This window comes from Plectropomus leopardus, chromosome 13 (genome assembly GCF_008729295.1).
Source record: "Plectropomus leopardus isolate mb chromosome 13, YSFRI_Pleo_2.0, whole genome shotgun sequence".
Taxonomy (NCBI): domain Eukaryota; kingdom Metazoa; phylum Chordata; class Actinopteri; order Perciformes; family Serranidae; genus Plectropomus; species Plectropomus leopardus.
This window is the reverse complement of record NC_056475.1, coordinates 1,650,454-1,665,917: the sequence shown is the minus strand read 5'-3', so window position 1 is coordinate 1,665,917 and position 15,464 is coordinate 1,650,454. Positions and strand designations below refer to the sequence as shown.

The 15,464-nt window shown below is 35.9% G+C and overlaps 1 protein-coding gene across 1 annotated transcript in view; it reads right to left on the bottom strand.

Moving 5' to 3' along the window:
* The window catches only part of hpda (4-hydroxyphenylpyruvate dioxygenase a), a 12,655-nt gene extending 3,644 nt beyond the window's left edge, over window positions 1–9,011 (bottom strand). The window contains exons 1-11 of the mRNA XM_042499508.1: window positions 8,956–9,011; window positions 7,510–7,614; window positions 7,383–7,425; window positions 6,536–6,618; window positions 4,187–4,276; window positions 4,007–4,113; window positions 3,834–3,911; window positions 2,310–2,472; window positions 1,206–1,277; window positions 234–356; window positions 10–159 (exon numbers count right to left, since the gene is read on the bottom strand). Of these exons, the coding sequence (XP_042355442.1) occupies window positions 10–159; window positions 234–356; window positions 1,206–1,277; window positions 2,310–2,472; window positions 3,834–3,911; window positions 4,007–4,113; window positions 4,187–4,276; window positions 6,536–6,618; window positions 7,383–7,425; window positions 7,510–7,590 (990 nt within the window). The 5' untranslated portion in view covers window positions 7,591–7,614; window positions 8,956–9,011. The remainder of the gene's footprint in view (window positions 1–9; window positions 160–233; window positions 357–1,205; window positions 1,278–2,309; window positions 2,473–3,833; window positions 3,912–4,006; window positions 4,114–4,186; window positions 4,277–6,535; window positions 6,619–7,382; window positions 7,426–7,509; window positions 7,615–8,955) is intronic.
* Window positions 9,012–15,464: the final 6,453 nt, after the last annotated feature.

The following is a 15,464-nucleotide window of genomic DNA, read 5'->3' as shown; positions in this document are numbered from 1 at the left end:
GTAGTTTGCGTGTAGTTTGCGTGTAGTTTGCGTGGCGCTCACAGCGTGGTTGTGCCGCTGGATGACCTCCAGGAAAAGGGTCGGCCGGTCCTGCACGGGTTTGGTGAAGATCTGAAGGAGGTAGCCTTTGTCGTCAAAATCCACTAAGATTTTCAGCTCCTTCGGAGAGAAAAGACGGAGTTTATATTTCAGAGCAGCAGCAGAGAGGCTGCAAATGTGACCCGTCTCCTCACCTGTAAACGGTCCAGGTCCTCCTTCACCTTGATCTTGGCGGTTTTGAGATTTTTCCGCAGGTCGGTGTAGTACGTGTCGGGCGCTGAGAGGAACTCCATCCCTCGGGCGCGCAGGTTCAGGACCTGATTTAAGACGATGAAAAACAGCCGGATCTTAAACTTGTAGATTTTGGGAGGCTTTTGTGAAGTCTGTGGATTAATGTGCAGGTTTTGTACAGTCATGAAAAACCTGGAAAATACATAGAATTTGCATATAGCAATAGGCCTGGAAATATCCTGAAAGCTTCTAAAAAGTCACAAAACTGTATAATCACCCACTGATTTGGAAAAAAAAAAAAAAATTCTTAAAAAATCAACCAAATTTTTAAAAGAAAAAAATCCAATTTATTTTCTTTAAAGATCACCAACATTTTTTAAGAAAAAAAATTGGCATTTTTTTTATTGCCACAAATTTTTAAATAAAAAAATTTTTTGTTTTTGTTTTTTTAAAGAAAACACGACTTCTTTAAAATTTGGTGGTAAAATAAATACATGATACAACTATTTTAAGTTGCAACCCTAACCATAAGCCAAAATAAAATAATCACCCATTTTTTTTTAAATTGCCAGATATTTTCTTTAAATATCACCAAACACTTTAACACTTTACCTTTTTTTTTAAGGTAAACATGCCTTCAAATGGCATTTATCCTTAAAAAAATGGGGGAAAATTGCTAAATACAACCATTTAAATTTGTATGCCCCTCCCCTAAAGCCAATACATTTACATAAGTTCCTCTTTTGCACCCCCCCACCCCCTCACCCCTCCATAAATAATTCATAGTCCCTAAGTATAAGTATAAGGAGTATCGATGGTCGTTTCAGAGAACATATGGGCTTGAAAATTTAACTCAAAGTCCTGGAAAGTTATTGATAAAATGTGTATGAACCTCGAATATGAAATTATTCTGGCAACAATGAAATGCGCCTCACGGATTGGATGATGTTTGACGTGTTGAGGGCGATGTGCTGGACTCCTGGTCCGCCGTTGTAGTCCACATATTCCTGTAAACAGAGACGTAGGACATTAAATCCACAGAGGCGGGACTGTCAGTTAGGACAAATTTCTCCTCATAGACTCAATAAACGAAATGGACGCAGCCACCGCGACGTCAACTTCTGATTTGTGGACTGTTTAAAACCTTGAGTTTGACATTTCTGCCATCGCCATCTTTTATTTTTGGAGCCACATTTGGACAGCCGGTCAAAGTGGCCGTAGAGACTGAAACCATGTTTGATATGTTGAACTACAGTTTTTGGCACCTCTGCATCGGCTGTTTTTTTACTTTATTTTGAAACCTGAGCAAATTGCCTTGAATTTCTCTCCAAAATAATGTAGCAGCAAGGCACTGAGCTACTTAACAAGAAATGACCCAGAAATTAGCAAGAAATTAGGAAAAAATGTAAGAAATGACCCAGAAATTAACAAGAAATTAGGAAAAAATACAAAAAGTTTCCTGAAAACTAGCAACAACAACAAAATAAATATCTAAATATTATTAGAAATCTTACCTTAACTTTAAAAAATAATAATTTTCTAAATCTACTATCAGTCACCTGGCAATCTAATAGCAATTTGCAGGACATTTCTCACCAAGTTGCTTATTGTCTTTTTTCCATGTTTTTGAAAGAAAACAGACTGATTTGCTTAGAGTTCAAAGGTTTAAATACTTCTGAAAGGTGTCTGAATGCAATGCAAAAAAAAAAAAGAAATCCAGGTTTCTAAGGGTTAAAGGTGAATTTCATTGACATAAAGAGTCCTCACATAAACCAGTCTGCATCTGCAGTAAAAAGACTCAAACACTTTTGAAACTGGTGCTAAATGACCAGAGGAAACAGAGAAAAAGGACGCGTTTGTTCAAGAGGGAGAAAACCTACAACTACCAGAATGCATTGCGCCGCACCGGCTGGTGGGTGATGCAATGCAGACTGGTCCGTGTGAAATCGTTGAGCGCCCCGGGGATTACGGGTTTTTCCATCGGAAATTTGGATTAAAAAAGTCCCAAAGAAAATGAGATGGCAGCGATGAAATCCCACCTGGATCTGTGAGATTTTCCTCCCCGGCGCCGGCTCGTTGATGGGCATCTTGATGGTCTCCTCGTAGTTGGTCACCACGATGGACCTCAGCGAGCTGTACTGCGTGTGGATCTGCTTGTCGTCTATCGACCAGAACCGGTGGAACATCAAACACTTCTGATACCTGAAATTCAGAACAGAAACAGAAAAGGTCACGAAAATGACGAGCCATGCCTTATTTGGGACTGTTTAACCCTTTGAAACCTGGATCGACATCCTTTTTTTGTGCTGCGTTCAGGTGCCTTATTAAGTATTTAACCCTTTGAACACTCAGAACTGGTTTGATTTTCCTTCAAAAACATGGGAAAAAAGGCAACGGGCAAACATGGCAAGAAATGTCCCACAAATTGCAAGAAATTATTAGATTTGGAAAATTATTTTTAAAAAGACAAAACTTTCTGGGGCAAGAAAAAGAAAAAAATCGAGGGAAAAATTATATTTATAGCTAATTTTTAAAATAACAATTAAAAATGTGTTACAGAGTTACTATAATTTTTAAGCACTTTTCAGGTAATTTTCTTTTTTTTAAATGTTTTTTTTAACCAATCTTCAGGCAGCTTTAAGAAAGTATATTTCTCTTTCTCCACAATATTTTTATTTGGATTTCCATGCTTGTATTTTTGATTGTAAAATACAGTACAGTAAAATACAGCTTTTTGCAATCATATAAACATAACAAAGTATATAATTGTTATCTTCATACAGAGCAAACACGAAAAATGAAACAAAATTGGAAATTGTAAATAAATGGCAATCTATACAAAATAAAGTACATTAATTGCAATAAATGCTAAATATAACAAGTATTAAAAACTAAAAATACACGAGCTCAAAAACGGCATGGTCTAGAGAAATTAACCATTCATGTGATAATCTGATTAAGCAGAAAATTATGTTTCTAATGATCCTCATTATATATTTAAAATTATTTTACAGAATTATTTTGTGTTTTATGCACTGTTTTTCCAGGTAATTTTCTTGTTTTGTGTTTTGTTTTTCTAAGTTTTAAATTTTCGAGGAATTATATGACCGCGGGAATCACTTTTTTATTATTTAATAAATTATTTCCTTTTTTCCTTTTACTTTTCTTTTTCCGTTTCTCCTTAATTTTTGTTTTTCGTCTTCTTCTCCTTCTATTTATTTATTTATTTACAAATTTCTTGCAAATTTTTTTGGTAATTTTTTCGTAGATTGCTCATCACCGTATTCCCATATTTTTGGAAAAAAAATAAAGCCAATTTCTCAGGTTTCAAAGGGTTAAACACACCTTTTATCCCTCTTTTCCTGAATCAAAAATGTCGACTTTTTGCATTTTAATAGTCGGTAATGTCAGACTGGACCGCAGCCAGGACCCGGCTGTCTGCTCTAACATGTCCCGCTGCCACAGAGGTGGACTGACCTTCTGTGGAGTGTTTACTCGTCCTTTTGCCCCGTGTGTGTGCTGTGCCCGCCGTGTGTGTACGTGCGCTCAAACAGGAGCCTTACCAGTCTGAAACTGGCACCATTTGGTCGTCTGGCTGGTTTCCCACAATGTGATCGATGAAGCTCAAACCCGCCGCTGGACTGCAAAGAGAACATTGTACTTTTCCGTGAAAGTTATGCAAAAAAAAACATAGATTTTGGTTAAACATTGGAGCAGAAGCAGAAGTGGGACTCACAGTGTGGCTAACAGAGGATCCCTGAACAACGGCTCTTTGTAGCCCGGCAGGAAAAGGCCTTTGTAGGGACTGAGGTACTCAATGAGTGTGTGTGTGGTGTCTCCATACTGAGGACAAAACACAACCTCATTCGTCCACTGTCATGTGTGTATTTGCACGAAGCTTTCAGTCTTTACGTACCGTTTGAATCACGGCGTACTTGACCCTCCCCTGGCTGTCCTGCTCCACCCAGGGCTCCTTGACGACCACAGCCCCGCGCTCTCTGGCTGTCTGTCAGGGGACAGGTTAATTAGGCTTAATTTCTTTCAGAAATATAGGAAGTATACAATGAGCAGCTTCAGAAAATATGGCCAAAAATGTACTTAAAATTTGAAAATAAAATAAAATTAGAAATAAAATGAAAAATAATAATAAAATGAAGAAAATTACCAAAAAGATTTGCAAAAGAAGTAAAAAACAAAAAAAAGATTAACTGTGTGACATTGTTTAAAACATGTAATTATAAATTAAGTTATAGTTATAATAATTTACCCAAGTTTTTTATCTTTTTTCCTTTGACCTTTCTCTTGTTTGTTTTATATATTTTTTGATATCTTGCAAAAAAAAAATTACCAAGAAATTGGTGGGAGAAAAAAGTAGAAAAGAGAAAATTACATGAAAATTTAAAAAAAAAAAAAATAAAAAGGAAGAAAGCAAAAGACAAACAAACAAGGAAATGAATCATGAATTTTTAAATCAACTAATTTCTTACAATTTGTTCAACATTTCTTATTGAGTTGCTAATTGCCTTTTTTTCTCATGTTTTTGACAGAAATTGCACCAATTTAGGTTTAATAGTCGCAAAACTTATGAGAGGCATCTGAAAACAGCACAACAGAGGTGATGTTGACGCAGGTTTCAAAGGGTTAACAGCAGTTAGTCTGTGTGGAGACGGCTCGTGGAGCCCTCCAGTGGCTGAGGACTGAACGTGTCCCTGAGGCTGCAGTCTGAGGCTGCGGTCTGAGGCTGCTGTCTGAGGCTGCTGTCTGACGCTGTAGTCTGAGGCTGCGGTCTGAGGCTGCTGTTTGAGGCTGCGGTCTGAGGCTGCGGTCTGAGGCTGTAGTCTGACGCTGTAGTCTGAGGCTGCTGTCTGAGGCTGCAGTCTGAGGCTGCTGTCTGACGCTGTAGTCTGAGGCTGCTGTCTGAGGCTGTAGTCTGAGGCTGCTGTCTGACGCTGTAGTCTGAGGCTGCAGTCTGAGGCTGTAGCCTGAGGCTGCGGTCTGACGCTGTAATCTGAGGCTGCAGTCTGATGCTGTAGTCTGAGGCTGTAGTCTGAGGCTGCAGTCTGAGGCTGCTGTCTGATGCTGTAGTCTGAGGCTGCTGTCTGATGCTGTAGTCTGTGGCTGTAGTCTGTGGCTGTAGTCTGACGCTGTAGTCTGACGCTGTGGTCTGAGGCTGCGGTCTGAGGCTGTAGTCTGAGGCTGCGGTCTGAGGCTGCTGTCTGACGCTGTAGTCTGAGGCTGCTGTCAGTGATCGCTCTGAGTCTTTGCAGCCACCTGATGGTCAACAGTTCATGCAGAGCTGCAGTCTGACCTCGACTGAGGCAGAGAGTTCAAACGAGCCACCAAACATCAAAGCTGTCCGTCGCAGCTCCGACGTGTTTGTCCCGATTTCGACACAAACACGTCACATGACCTCAGTGTGAACAGCAGGACTGGCTCTGTTTGGGGGCCACTTTTGCAAAATGACAGGAGGCCAGGGACATTTTTGAGATTTCAGGATGTTTTTGGGATTTTAGAACTTTTCTGGGACTTCAGGATATAAAGGATTTTGGGCCGTTTCTAGGATTTTAGGAGGTCTCAAGAATTTTAGGATGTTTCTCAGATTTTAGGACATGTTTAGGACCTTTTTTTTAACCCTTTTCTAGGATTTTAGGATGTTTCTAGGATTTCAGGACATTTCCAGGATTTCAGGACATTCTTTTAGGGTTTTAGGACATTTCTCAGATTTTTGGATGTTTCTAAGACTTTAGGACATTTCAAGGATTTAAGGGCATTTCTGGGATTTTAGGACATTTCTAGGACTTTAGGAGGTTTTTAGGATTTTGGGATACTTCTAGTACTAAAGGCCATTTCTTGGATTTTAGGAGGTTTCACTTCATTTTAATTGTGAATTAGTAAATGGTTTGGGGGCCACCCAGCACCCTATCAGTGGCCAGATTTCGTAGAAACATCCTAAAATCCTACAATCTTTCTAACAAGTTTCCCTGTAAGTCAAAGTTTGGGAGCAGGACTCGAACACTGTCGTATTTCTTTGTCGTCCACGGCTGTCTGTAAATGTATAGCTTGGTGTAATGGTACATTTTCCAAAAAAACAGTCCTTAACAGACAAAAGTTAAGCAAACGGGCCAGCTGATGTCAGATAATATCCGAGTTGTTCATTTCTACCTCTTGCAATTAAATTTCCGTTAATGTTCCTCGTGAAGGGCGTGGCCAATTCAATCCACGCTGTGACTAAATCCATCAGCAGCACATCAGCGTCCACTGTTACCTTGATTAGGAAGTCGCAGTCCTCCACTTGGAAGGCGATGTCTTTGACTCCGTCTCCGTGCTTCATCAAGTGTTGTCCCATCTCTAAAGGGAAGACATAGACGTGCTGAGACGCAGGAACACACACTGTGTGTCTATACACACACCGTAATGCAAATTTCTGTGACATTCCTGACCGCGACATTTTAACAACATAGTATCAAATTTTAGTGAAAATTTTAACGACATTCGGTACTAGAACATTTTTGTGCTCATTTTAATGACTATAATTTTTTAAATTGGCATACTATACTGTGATTTTTTTTTTTCAAAATTTCATGACATGCTTTACTATGACGTTTTAATGCAAATTCTGACGACATACTATACTTTTTAACGACAAACTTAATTGTGACATTTTTGTCAAAATTTTGATGGCATACTATGCTATGACATGTCCATGCAAATTTTGACAAAATACTATAGTATGAAATTTTTGTCAAAATTTTAATGACACCATACTGGGACATTTTTAAGCAGATTTTAACAACATTCTGTACTATGACATTTTTATCAAAATTTTAACAACATACCATACTTGGACATTTTTACCGAAACTTTAATGACATTTTTTTGTGCAAATTTTGACATTCTAAACTACAGCATTTTGGTCAAAATTTTAAAAACGTACTATGACATTTTTTTTTTTCTATGTAACAGCGTATTATACAATGACATTTTTATCAAAATTTTGATGACATACTATGCTGAAACATTTTCAAGTAAATTTTAACTACATGCTATGAAATTACATTTTTGTTAAAAAAATTTAACGACGCTTTACTATGACAATTTTATAAAAGACTCGCCTTCATTTCCAGGATTTAGAGGCGATTCAAAGGCGAATATTATCTGAGGAAAGAGGAGAAGTGGTTATTTTTATGTCATTGATCGTAGATGTATACTGAGACCAGTGCAGGATGTGTGACCGCGTACCTTATCCTGTTTGATGACGTGAGACACCACTTCGCGGCTGCCCGTCTCCAAACCCTTATAGGCCAAAGCCTGGAAGCCCATCTTATCACAGTAGAACGAGGACGCCTGTGAAGTGATCACACATGATGGACTTTGACAAAGTCAGAGACAGTTGAAAGAGTTCGTCTGCTGCCAGAAAAAAATGGATTTCTCAATCCTGGCTGTGTGTTGTCCGAACCACGATGATTGGATGAACTGAGTACGTTTGAGTAGCTTTTTTTAAATGAAAGTTAGTCAGATTTATGGTGTTTTCTGCTTTGAAAATCTCATTTCAATTACATTTTATGATCAGAATATAATGATTATTAACAGTGGTGGAAAGTAGCTGCATGCATTTCTCAAGTACTGTATGCAATTTTATTCCATGCAACTTATACCTCTACTACACTATAGAGGTGAATATTGTATTATATTGTACCAACATTTAACCCTTAGGGCTTTCATATTACACACACACATATCACTCTGTGCACAAAATGCTCTGTTCAAAAACAAGATTTAAAAATGTTATTTATTGAAATTATTTTCTATAATTCTCTTCTTTCACTGAGTTATTGTCATTATTTTCAATATACTTCATGCCAAGAAGGATTTGTCTGTGTATATTATTTTCAGCAACATGGATTTTTAAACTTTTTTTTTGTGCAGTGTCAAATTCTCACACTCATTTACCGCTCTGCACACAAAATGTGCTTCTTTTTTTTAAATCAAGCTTTAAAAAATAAAAGCTAAAAAATAATATAATACAAATAATTTTTAAAAAATAATAAAAATAGAAAAAAAGTAGACATTAATATTAATTTCTACTTTCAGCGAGTTTATTTTCTCAACCAACATCAGCCCTAATCATAAATAAATATTCATTCATTTTCTGAATTTTAACCCTTTAAATGCCAGTTTTTCATCATGATGCCACTATGATTTTAAATGGAAAAAAAACAACACAAAAATGAATTATTTTCAATATTCTACATGCTAAGCAGACTAACTTTAAAATTATAATCACAGTCTGGGATGTGTCAATAATTAGCAGCAACATTGTTCGTGACTGTGAGTGAATGTCAGTTTTGAATGGGTTTCAGTGAAGCATTTTTTTGACCTTAACAGTCTGAATGTAACTATTTAGTTTCCACAGTGTATTTTAGACTTATTGTAGGAGCTGAGCTGCAAATTCACTGTTTTCACTCAAATACACAATCTGGACTAAATGTCTGCCATGTTAATCACATCCACACAGACTTTTCGAGTCATCTTAGTCCATTTACTTCCAATGTTGATCTTTTTTTGCAAAACATTATGCTGTGTTTTAAAAAACGCTGTACGTCTTTTAGCTTCTACACATAAATTACTGATGATTATTCATCTAAAATGCCTTCTTTTATTGTGTGTCAGCGTTTGGATGCTGACCTGTTTGGCGTTTCCGACCCAGAAGGTGAGATGATGAAACCTGACAAACCTTCCCCGCATGCTGCTGAAAGAAAATTAAGTCAAAAATTAAGCAACAGATCCAATATTTTAAATACTCCCACAGGTCAGAAGTATAAAACCTTTAACAAAATGTCGTGTGTTTTGAAGTTATGAATAATTAGCTTTAATATATCAGCTGCAGGTTTAAATAATTTAAAATAATTCATTTATTCCTCCAAATATGACTCTTCAGAGGCTCTTTTAACCCTTTGAACCTGAGCAAATATGCTTGATTTCTTTCAAAACATAGGAAAAGGGTGACAAAAACCTGACCTGAAATGGCCCAAACAGCAGCAAAAAAAAAAAAAAAAATTTTGAGTTCTGTCCTGATCTTATTCCTAAAAAATATTATTATTATATAAAAAAAAAAATTAAAATTACCTGAACTTTTGTAAAAAAAAAAAAAAATTAAAAATAGAACTACATTATAATATATGAAATTAAAAAAGTTATAAAATATATTTTTTGAATATTATTTTGAATTTGATGATATCTAGTAATACCCCCCAGCTAATTTTCACATCATTTCCTTGTCACCTTTTTTTTTTAAACTTTTTTTTTTACATTTTGCAGGACAATTGTCTCAGTGTCTCACAAGTTTTTTTCGTGTTTTAAAAAGAAATCAAACTAATTTCAGATTTCAGTTTAAATGCTCGTGAATGCAGCACAAGAAAAAAGTCTTCATCTTACCTTCTCCCCTTTATCTGTGTAGCTCGTCTGCAGAGAAAGAAAAGACAGAAATCAATGAAACTTCATCCACAGGTGCTCAGCGTGATACGCAGTTTGTGGATCTCTATTTTGTGAAATAATGATCTCCTCAGTGATTTAGCTCCCGCTCATCATAACGTGACTCTCTTACCATGCTGTGATTGTAGATGCTTCGCAGTGCAAAGAAAACAAAGATGAAAATCAGTGTCTGGCCCGGCGGGGTGCAGATAAGTACTGACCGGACGAGCAGCTGTGATTGGCCCTTTAGGATCTACACCCACCTGTCCGCCTCCTCGCTTCCTGCTGCTGCTTACCTAAAAGGTTCAACAGCAGAAGTTTGAGCGTCTGGTCAGTCGTCACAGACACATTAACAGATCCGCTCAGAGCTCTGCCTCTCAGCTGACCCACTGTTTATTTCTACAGACATTCACCACAGCTACATGCTGCATCCAGCAGAGGCGGAGATCTGGGGGGGAAACACGGGGGACAGGACCCCCTCCATATTTAGATTGACGAATAAAAACTTGTAGGTTGAAGACAAAATTAAAGAGATTTATACCATGCATTAACCCTCTAAAACGCAGAGTGACATGACTTTTCTCGTGCTGCTCTGGACGCCCTCAACAGGTATTTTAACCTTTGTACCCTGAGCAAATTAAGTGTAATTTCTTTAAAAAACATGGGGAAAAAACAATGAGCAGCTTGTTAAGAAATGGCTCACAAATTGCAAGAAATTAGTAGATTTAGAACATTATTTTTAAAACGCTGGGGAAGATGTCAAGGGTAAAATTAGAAAAAAAAAATCTAGGGGAAAAAAACTATATATATAGCTAATTATCAAAATTACATATTTAAAATTATTTTATGGAATAATTATAATTTTTAAGAACTTTTCCAGGTAATTTCCAATAATTTTCTGTAATACTATTATTATTATTTTATTTTTTAAAAAAAGTATTATTATTGCTACTAGTCCATCTGTCCCATTCTTGTGAACATGATATATCAATAAGACTTTGAGGGCAATTTCTTCAAATTTGACACAAACGTCCACATGGACTCAACGATGATCTGATTTGACGTCAGTGGTCATAAGCCAAAGGTCAAGGTCTGTCCTATTCTAATGAACGTGACATCTCAAGAATGCCCGAGGAAACTTCCTCAAATTTGGCAAAACAAAATCTCAGGAACGACTTCGGGGAATTTCGTCTTATTTAGCACAAATGTTCACTTGGACTGAAGGATCAACTGATTGGATTTTGGTGGTCAAAGGTCAAGGTCCCTGTGACTTTGTCTATCCCCATTCCGTGATATCTCAAAACAGCCCCAAGGAAATTTCCTAAAATTTGGTACAAACGTTCAACTGGACTTAACAATGATGATAACATTTTGGTGTTTAAAGGTCAAGGTCACTGTGACCTTACATCTGTCTCATTTTCACCTTAAGGTAGTTTCCTCAAATTTGGCACAAACGTCAACTTGGACTCAAGAATGAAGTGATTTGAATCTGATGGTCAAAGGTCAAGGTCACAGTGACCTTACAAAACATGTGTTGGACCATAATTCAAGAACCCTCAAGGACCACCTTGAACTTGTGCTGTTTGTAGAGATTGTGTGTGTGTGTGAAGCGTAATGTTTTCACAGACATGGATGTAACTTGACTGGTGCACAGAGGCAAAGAACCGTGTGGCGGTATATCTAGTTTAAGACACAGAAAAACTTCGAAGCGTTTTTAAAAAGCTTGAGAAAAATGTCTAAGGGAAAAGAAAAAAAAAGCCAATATTATCATGATTACATATTTAAAAATAATGGTACAAAAAATCTTCAAAATTTTAAGCACTTTTTTCAGGTCATTTCCATGGTTATATTTACAGTTTTTTTTTTTTATTTTTTAATATCTGTATTCTTCTTTTTTTTAATTTTTTTTTAAATTTTGTTTTATTAAATGTTTATTTTATTTTATTTGTACTAATTTTAGGTAATTTTCTTATATGTTTTACCAATTTCTTCATTCATTTTTGGGCCATTTTCTTTTTTTTTTTTCTTTTTTTTCACTTAGCCTTTTTCCCATGTTTTTCAAAGAAATTAAGCCACTTTTTGCTCAGGTACAAAGGGTTAATTAGCCACAAATTTCTCTTGCTCCAGCTATACTTGCTTATGATGAATAATATAATTTAATAGGAAATGAGTTTTAAATGTACACACACACTGTGCTCGGGACAAGTGTTGAGGGAAGATTTCTGATTTACACCACCAGAGGGAGCAACACCACCTGACTGAAACAAAAAACACACCAGCTGTCATTTACTGTGAGACCACCAAGTACATCCAGAACTTTCAACCAACATATGAACAGATTTTTAATAATCCCACATTTTATTTTCATTTTTTTTATAAGGCCTCACACATGAACATCATGATTAAAAAACAGGCTGTAGTTCTGAGGAAGCAAAGCTTTAACACGATTGTTACAGTACCTGGAACATAAAAAGGCCTATTAATGAAGGCAAAAAAAGAAATAAACACATAAATGTTATTTCTTACATTGTCTGACAATCCTTGGGGTTGTAAAAAAACATTCAAAAATGTTTTGTAGTACTACAAATTCACCCATGTGCACATCCTGATCCTAATCCTGAGAATTTAGGCAATTTAGGCAAGAAAATTAAACAAAAATGACCAAAAATAAATAAATAAAAAATCAACAAACAAACAAGAAAATGACCTAAAATAAATGCAGAATTTTTTTTTTTAATCTGTATCATAATTTTACTTATATAATTATAAATATATATTTATGTTTTTAAACAAATTTTCAGGTCATTTCCTTTGTCACCTTTTACTAATTTCTTAGTTTTTGAACTTGAACAACCAAGTTGGTCACTGCCTTTTTTCACCATTTTGTTTTTAAAGAAATTAAACCAAATTATGTGAGAGGCAGTTACAAGACAATCACCTGAAAATAAACAGAAAACAAAAACCAACAAAATAAAGAAAAGTTAAAAAAAACCAAACAAACAAAAAAAAAGCCACTCAAAACATATTAAGAAAATTCAAAAATTTTAAGTAATAGCAATTCTTTAAATAATGTTGTGAAGAGCAACAAAATGACTCAAAATAAATGCAGGGAAAAATAAAAATAATTGTAATTGTTAAATAATTTTACATATATAATTATAATGATTATAAATACATTTTTCTGGCCATTTTTGATAATTTTCAAATAATTCTCCCCTTTTTTTCTTCCTCATCACCTTTTTACTTATTTTTTTGCAATTTGTGGGACTTTTTTTTTTTATCATTTCCCCAATGTTTTGAAAAGAAAAAGTAAACCGATTTTCTCAGGTTTCAAAGGGTTAAACAGTATGTGAGAAGCGTGTGAGCGCAGCACAAGAAAACTGATATGGAACCAGGTTTGAAAGGGTTAAAGTGGCCTTAAAGAAAAAGGTCACAAAGTAAAAAGCAGCATATTCATTTTTAATTTTTAACTTTTTACGAGGCAGGAAACGCGAGCATGTTGACATAGCTTCCTCACTGTCTGCTCCCGCTGATGTTTTTAGTTTTATGCTTCAGGCTTTATCGTGTTTATGTTCTCGGTACTGAGATGTACGTGATGACTGCTGTGTTTTTCTGCGTCTGAAATGGTCGGGTCGCAGCAGACAGGAGTGAGGCGTTGTGTTCGTTCGGCGGGTATCAGTTGTGTGTGTGTGAGGTCAGCTCAGGTCCACGCCGTTTACAGATGAACCAAAATAGTGTCTGGCTCCTGCGTCAGAGCTGTAAAACAGATGTATGTATACAGAGAAACACGAGGATCATAAGACAAGGACAGGGATCATGCAGATCAGCCGTCCCACAAAACTGCACAAATACGGCCTCACTTTTGTGTTTCGTCGTTCAAAAAAATAATCAGACTTTTTGAGCTGCAGATAATTTTTACTTCCAATATAGATAATTCTGTTATTTTCTTTTTTAAATTTATTGATCAATACTTTTGTCAAATTAATGAGAAGAAATAGTAAAAAATGCCTATCATCTAAGGGCGATTTTTTAATTTTATTTCATTATTATTATTATTATTGTTATTATTATATATTTTTTATTTTATTATAATTTATTTTTTTATGAATATATTTTTAAATTATTTTTTTCTTTCATGTCATTTTTCTTTTATATCTTCCTGATTTCCCGTACAGCAATCAATAATGATGTTAATTTAAGTTAAATTAACTGCAAAATGTTAACATCAGAGTGATCCTTATTTGTTTGTTGTAATGTTTTTTTTCTCTAAATATATTCTTTAACAAACTCTGTGTGTCATTATTTCCTTTTTCTGTCCTTATTTATGTGTATTGGCAAGACAGCTTTATTTGTAAAGCACATTTCATACAAAAGGGCAATTCAAAGAGAAATTGGCATTGACATTTGGAAGCGAGTTTCTCTTCCTCATGAGTAAAAAATACATTTTCACCGCAGAGGGGAAATCCAAGGTACTTTCCTCAGACCGAAAAACATCCACTGACCTGGAATATTTCAGTACTGAAGTATGTTACCCCGTCGAATATTTGTTTCCCCTTCTGTTAATATTAAGGTTTGGGGGGCACCAGAGCATGAGTTTTAGGTGAGTAAAAAATACTTAAAGTCAAAGTATCAGTTAAACTGATTGAAGAAAAAACAAAAATATATGCTTATTTAAAATAACATAAAAAAATTAACTTAAAAAAATAGAACATTTAATTTAATTTGTTTTATTTTTATTTGATTTGCTTATATAGCCTAGTGCACCACCATACCTAATTTTGCACCAATGAAAAAACGAAAATAAATAAATAAATAAATAATAAAATTAAGTTAAATAAAATTTAAAAAATGAACAAATGAATGAAAATAAAAATAGAAAAATGCATCAGGTCAAATTAAATTATTTAAAAGTTTTTATCTTAGACATTTTCCTAAGTTTCATTTCATTTTCCTAAATCTTAGTTACATTTTTCAGTGTTGTTTTGTTTTGGTTTTTTTTTTTTAACCCCAAATTATTGACATGTTTGATTAAACTCATGTTAGAAGCTCTTCACTGAAATTTTGAAATCCTGTTTTCATTGTTTTTTTGTTAAAACGCTGCCGGTGTGTGACAGGTGTGTAACTACCGGTAACTGTGCTCGTGCGCACATACCGCGCGGTGTATGTGTGTGTCCAGTGTGCCGCGCTGTGATTTTCTATTGGTGCGCCTCGGGAGCTTTGTGGCCTCTGATTGGCTCCGCTGTGGGTGTGTGCTTCACTGTCGCCGCACCTCATTGGCTAGCACGACTTCTGCGCCGCTATTGGTCCAGAGCGTTCAGTCTCCTTCTCGACTATTGGCTGGCGCTATTGTCATCGCACAAGAATGCGGAAGTGGAGTAGTCTACTGAGTCACCGTCGTGTCAGCTGATTCTTTCTGAGTGAGTAACTCGATTTTATATTTTAAAATTAACTAACTTGTGAATGATGTGTCGCGTGTGACAGGTTCCCACGCGGTGTGTCTCGCGCTGGACGCGTGAACCTGAAGCCGTGTTGTGTTTTGTGTCGCTAAATGAGCTAATTTAACACAGCAGACTGTAGTCATGTTGCTATCCGGCAGCTAGCACGATGCTAACGTTTGCAAACACACACACACACACACACACACACACACTCTCACACACACACACACACACACACACACACACACACACACACACACACTCTCTCTTTCGGTTTGTCTCCTC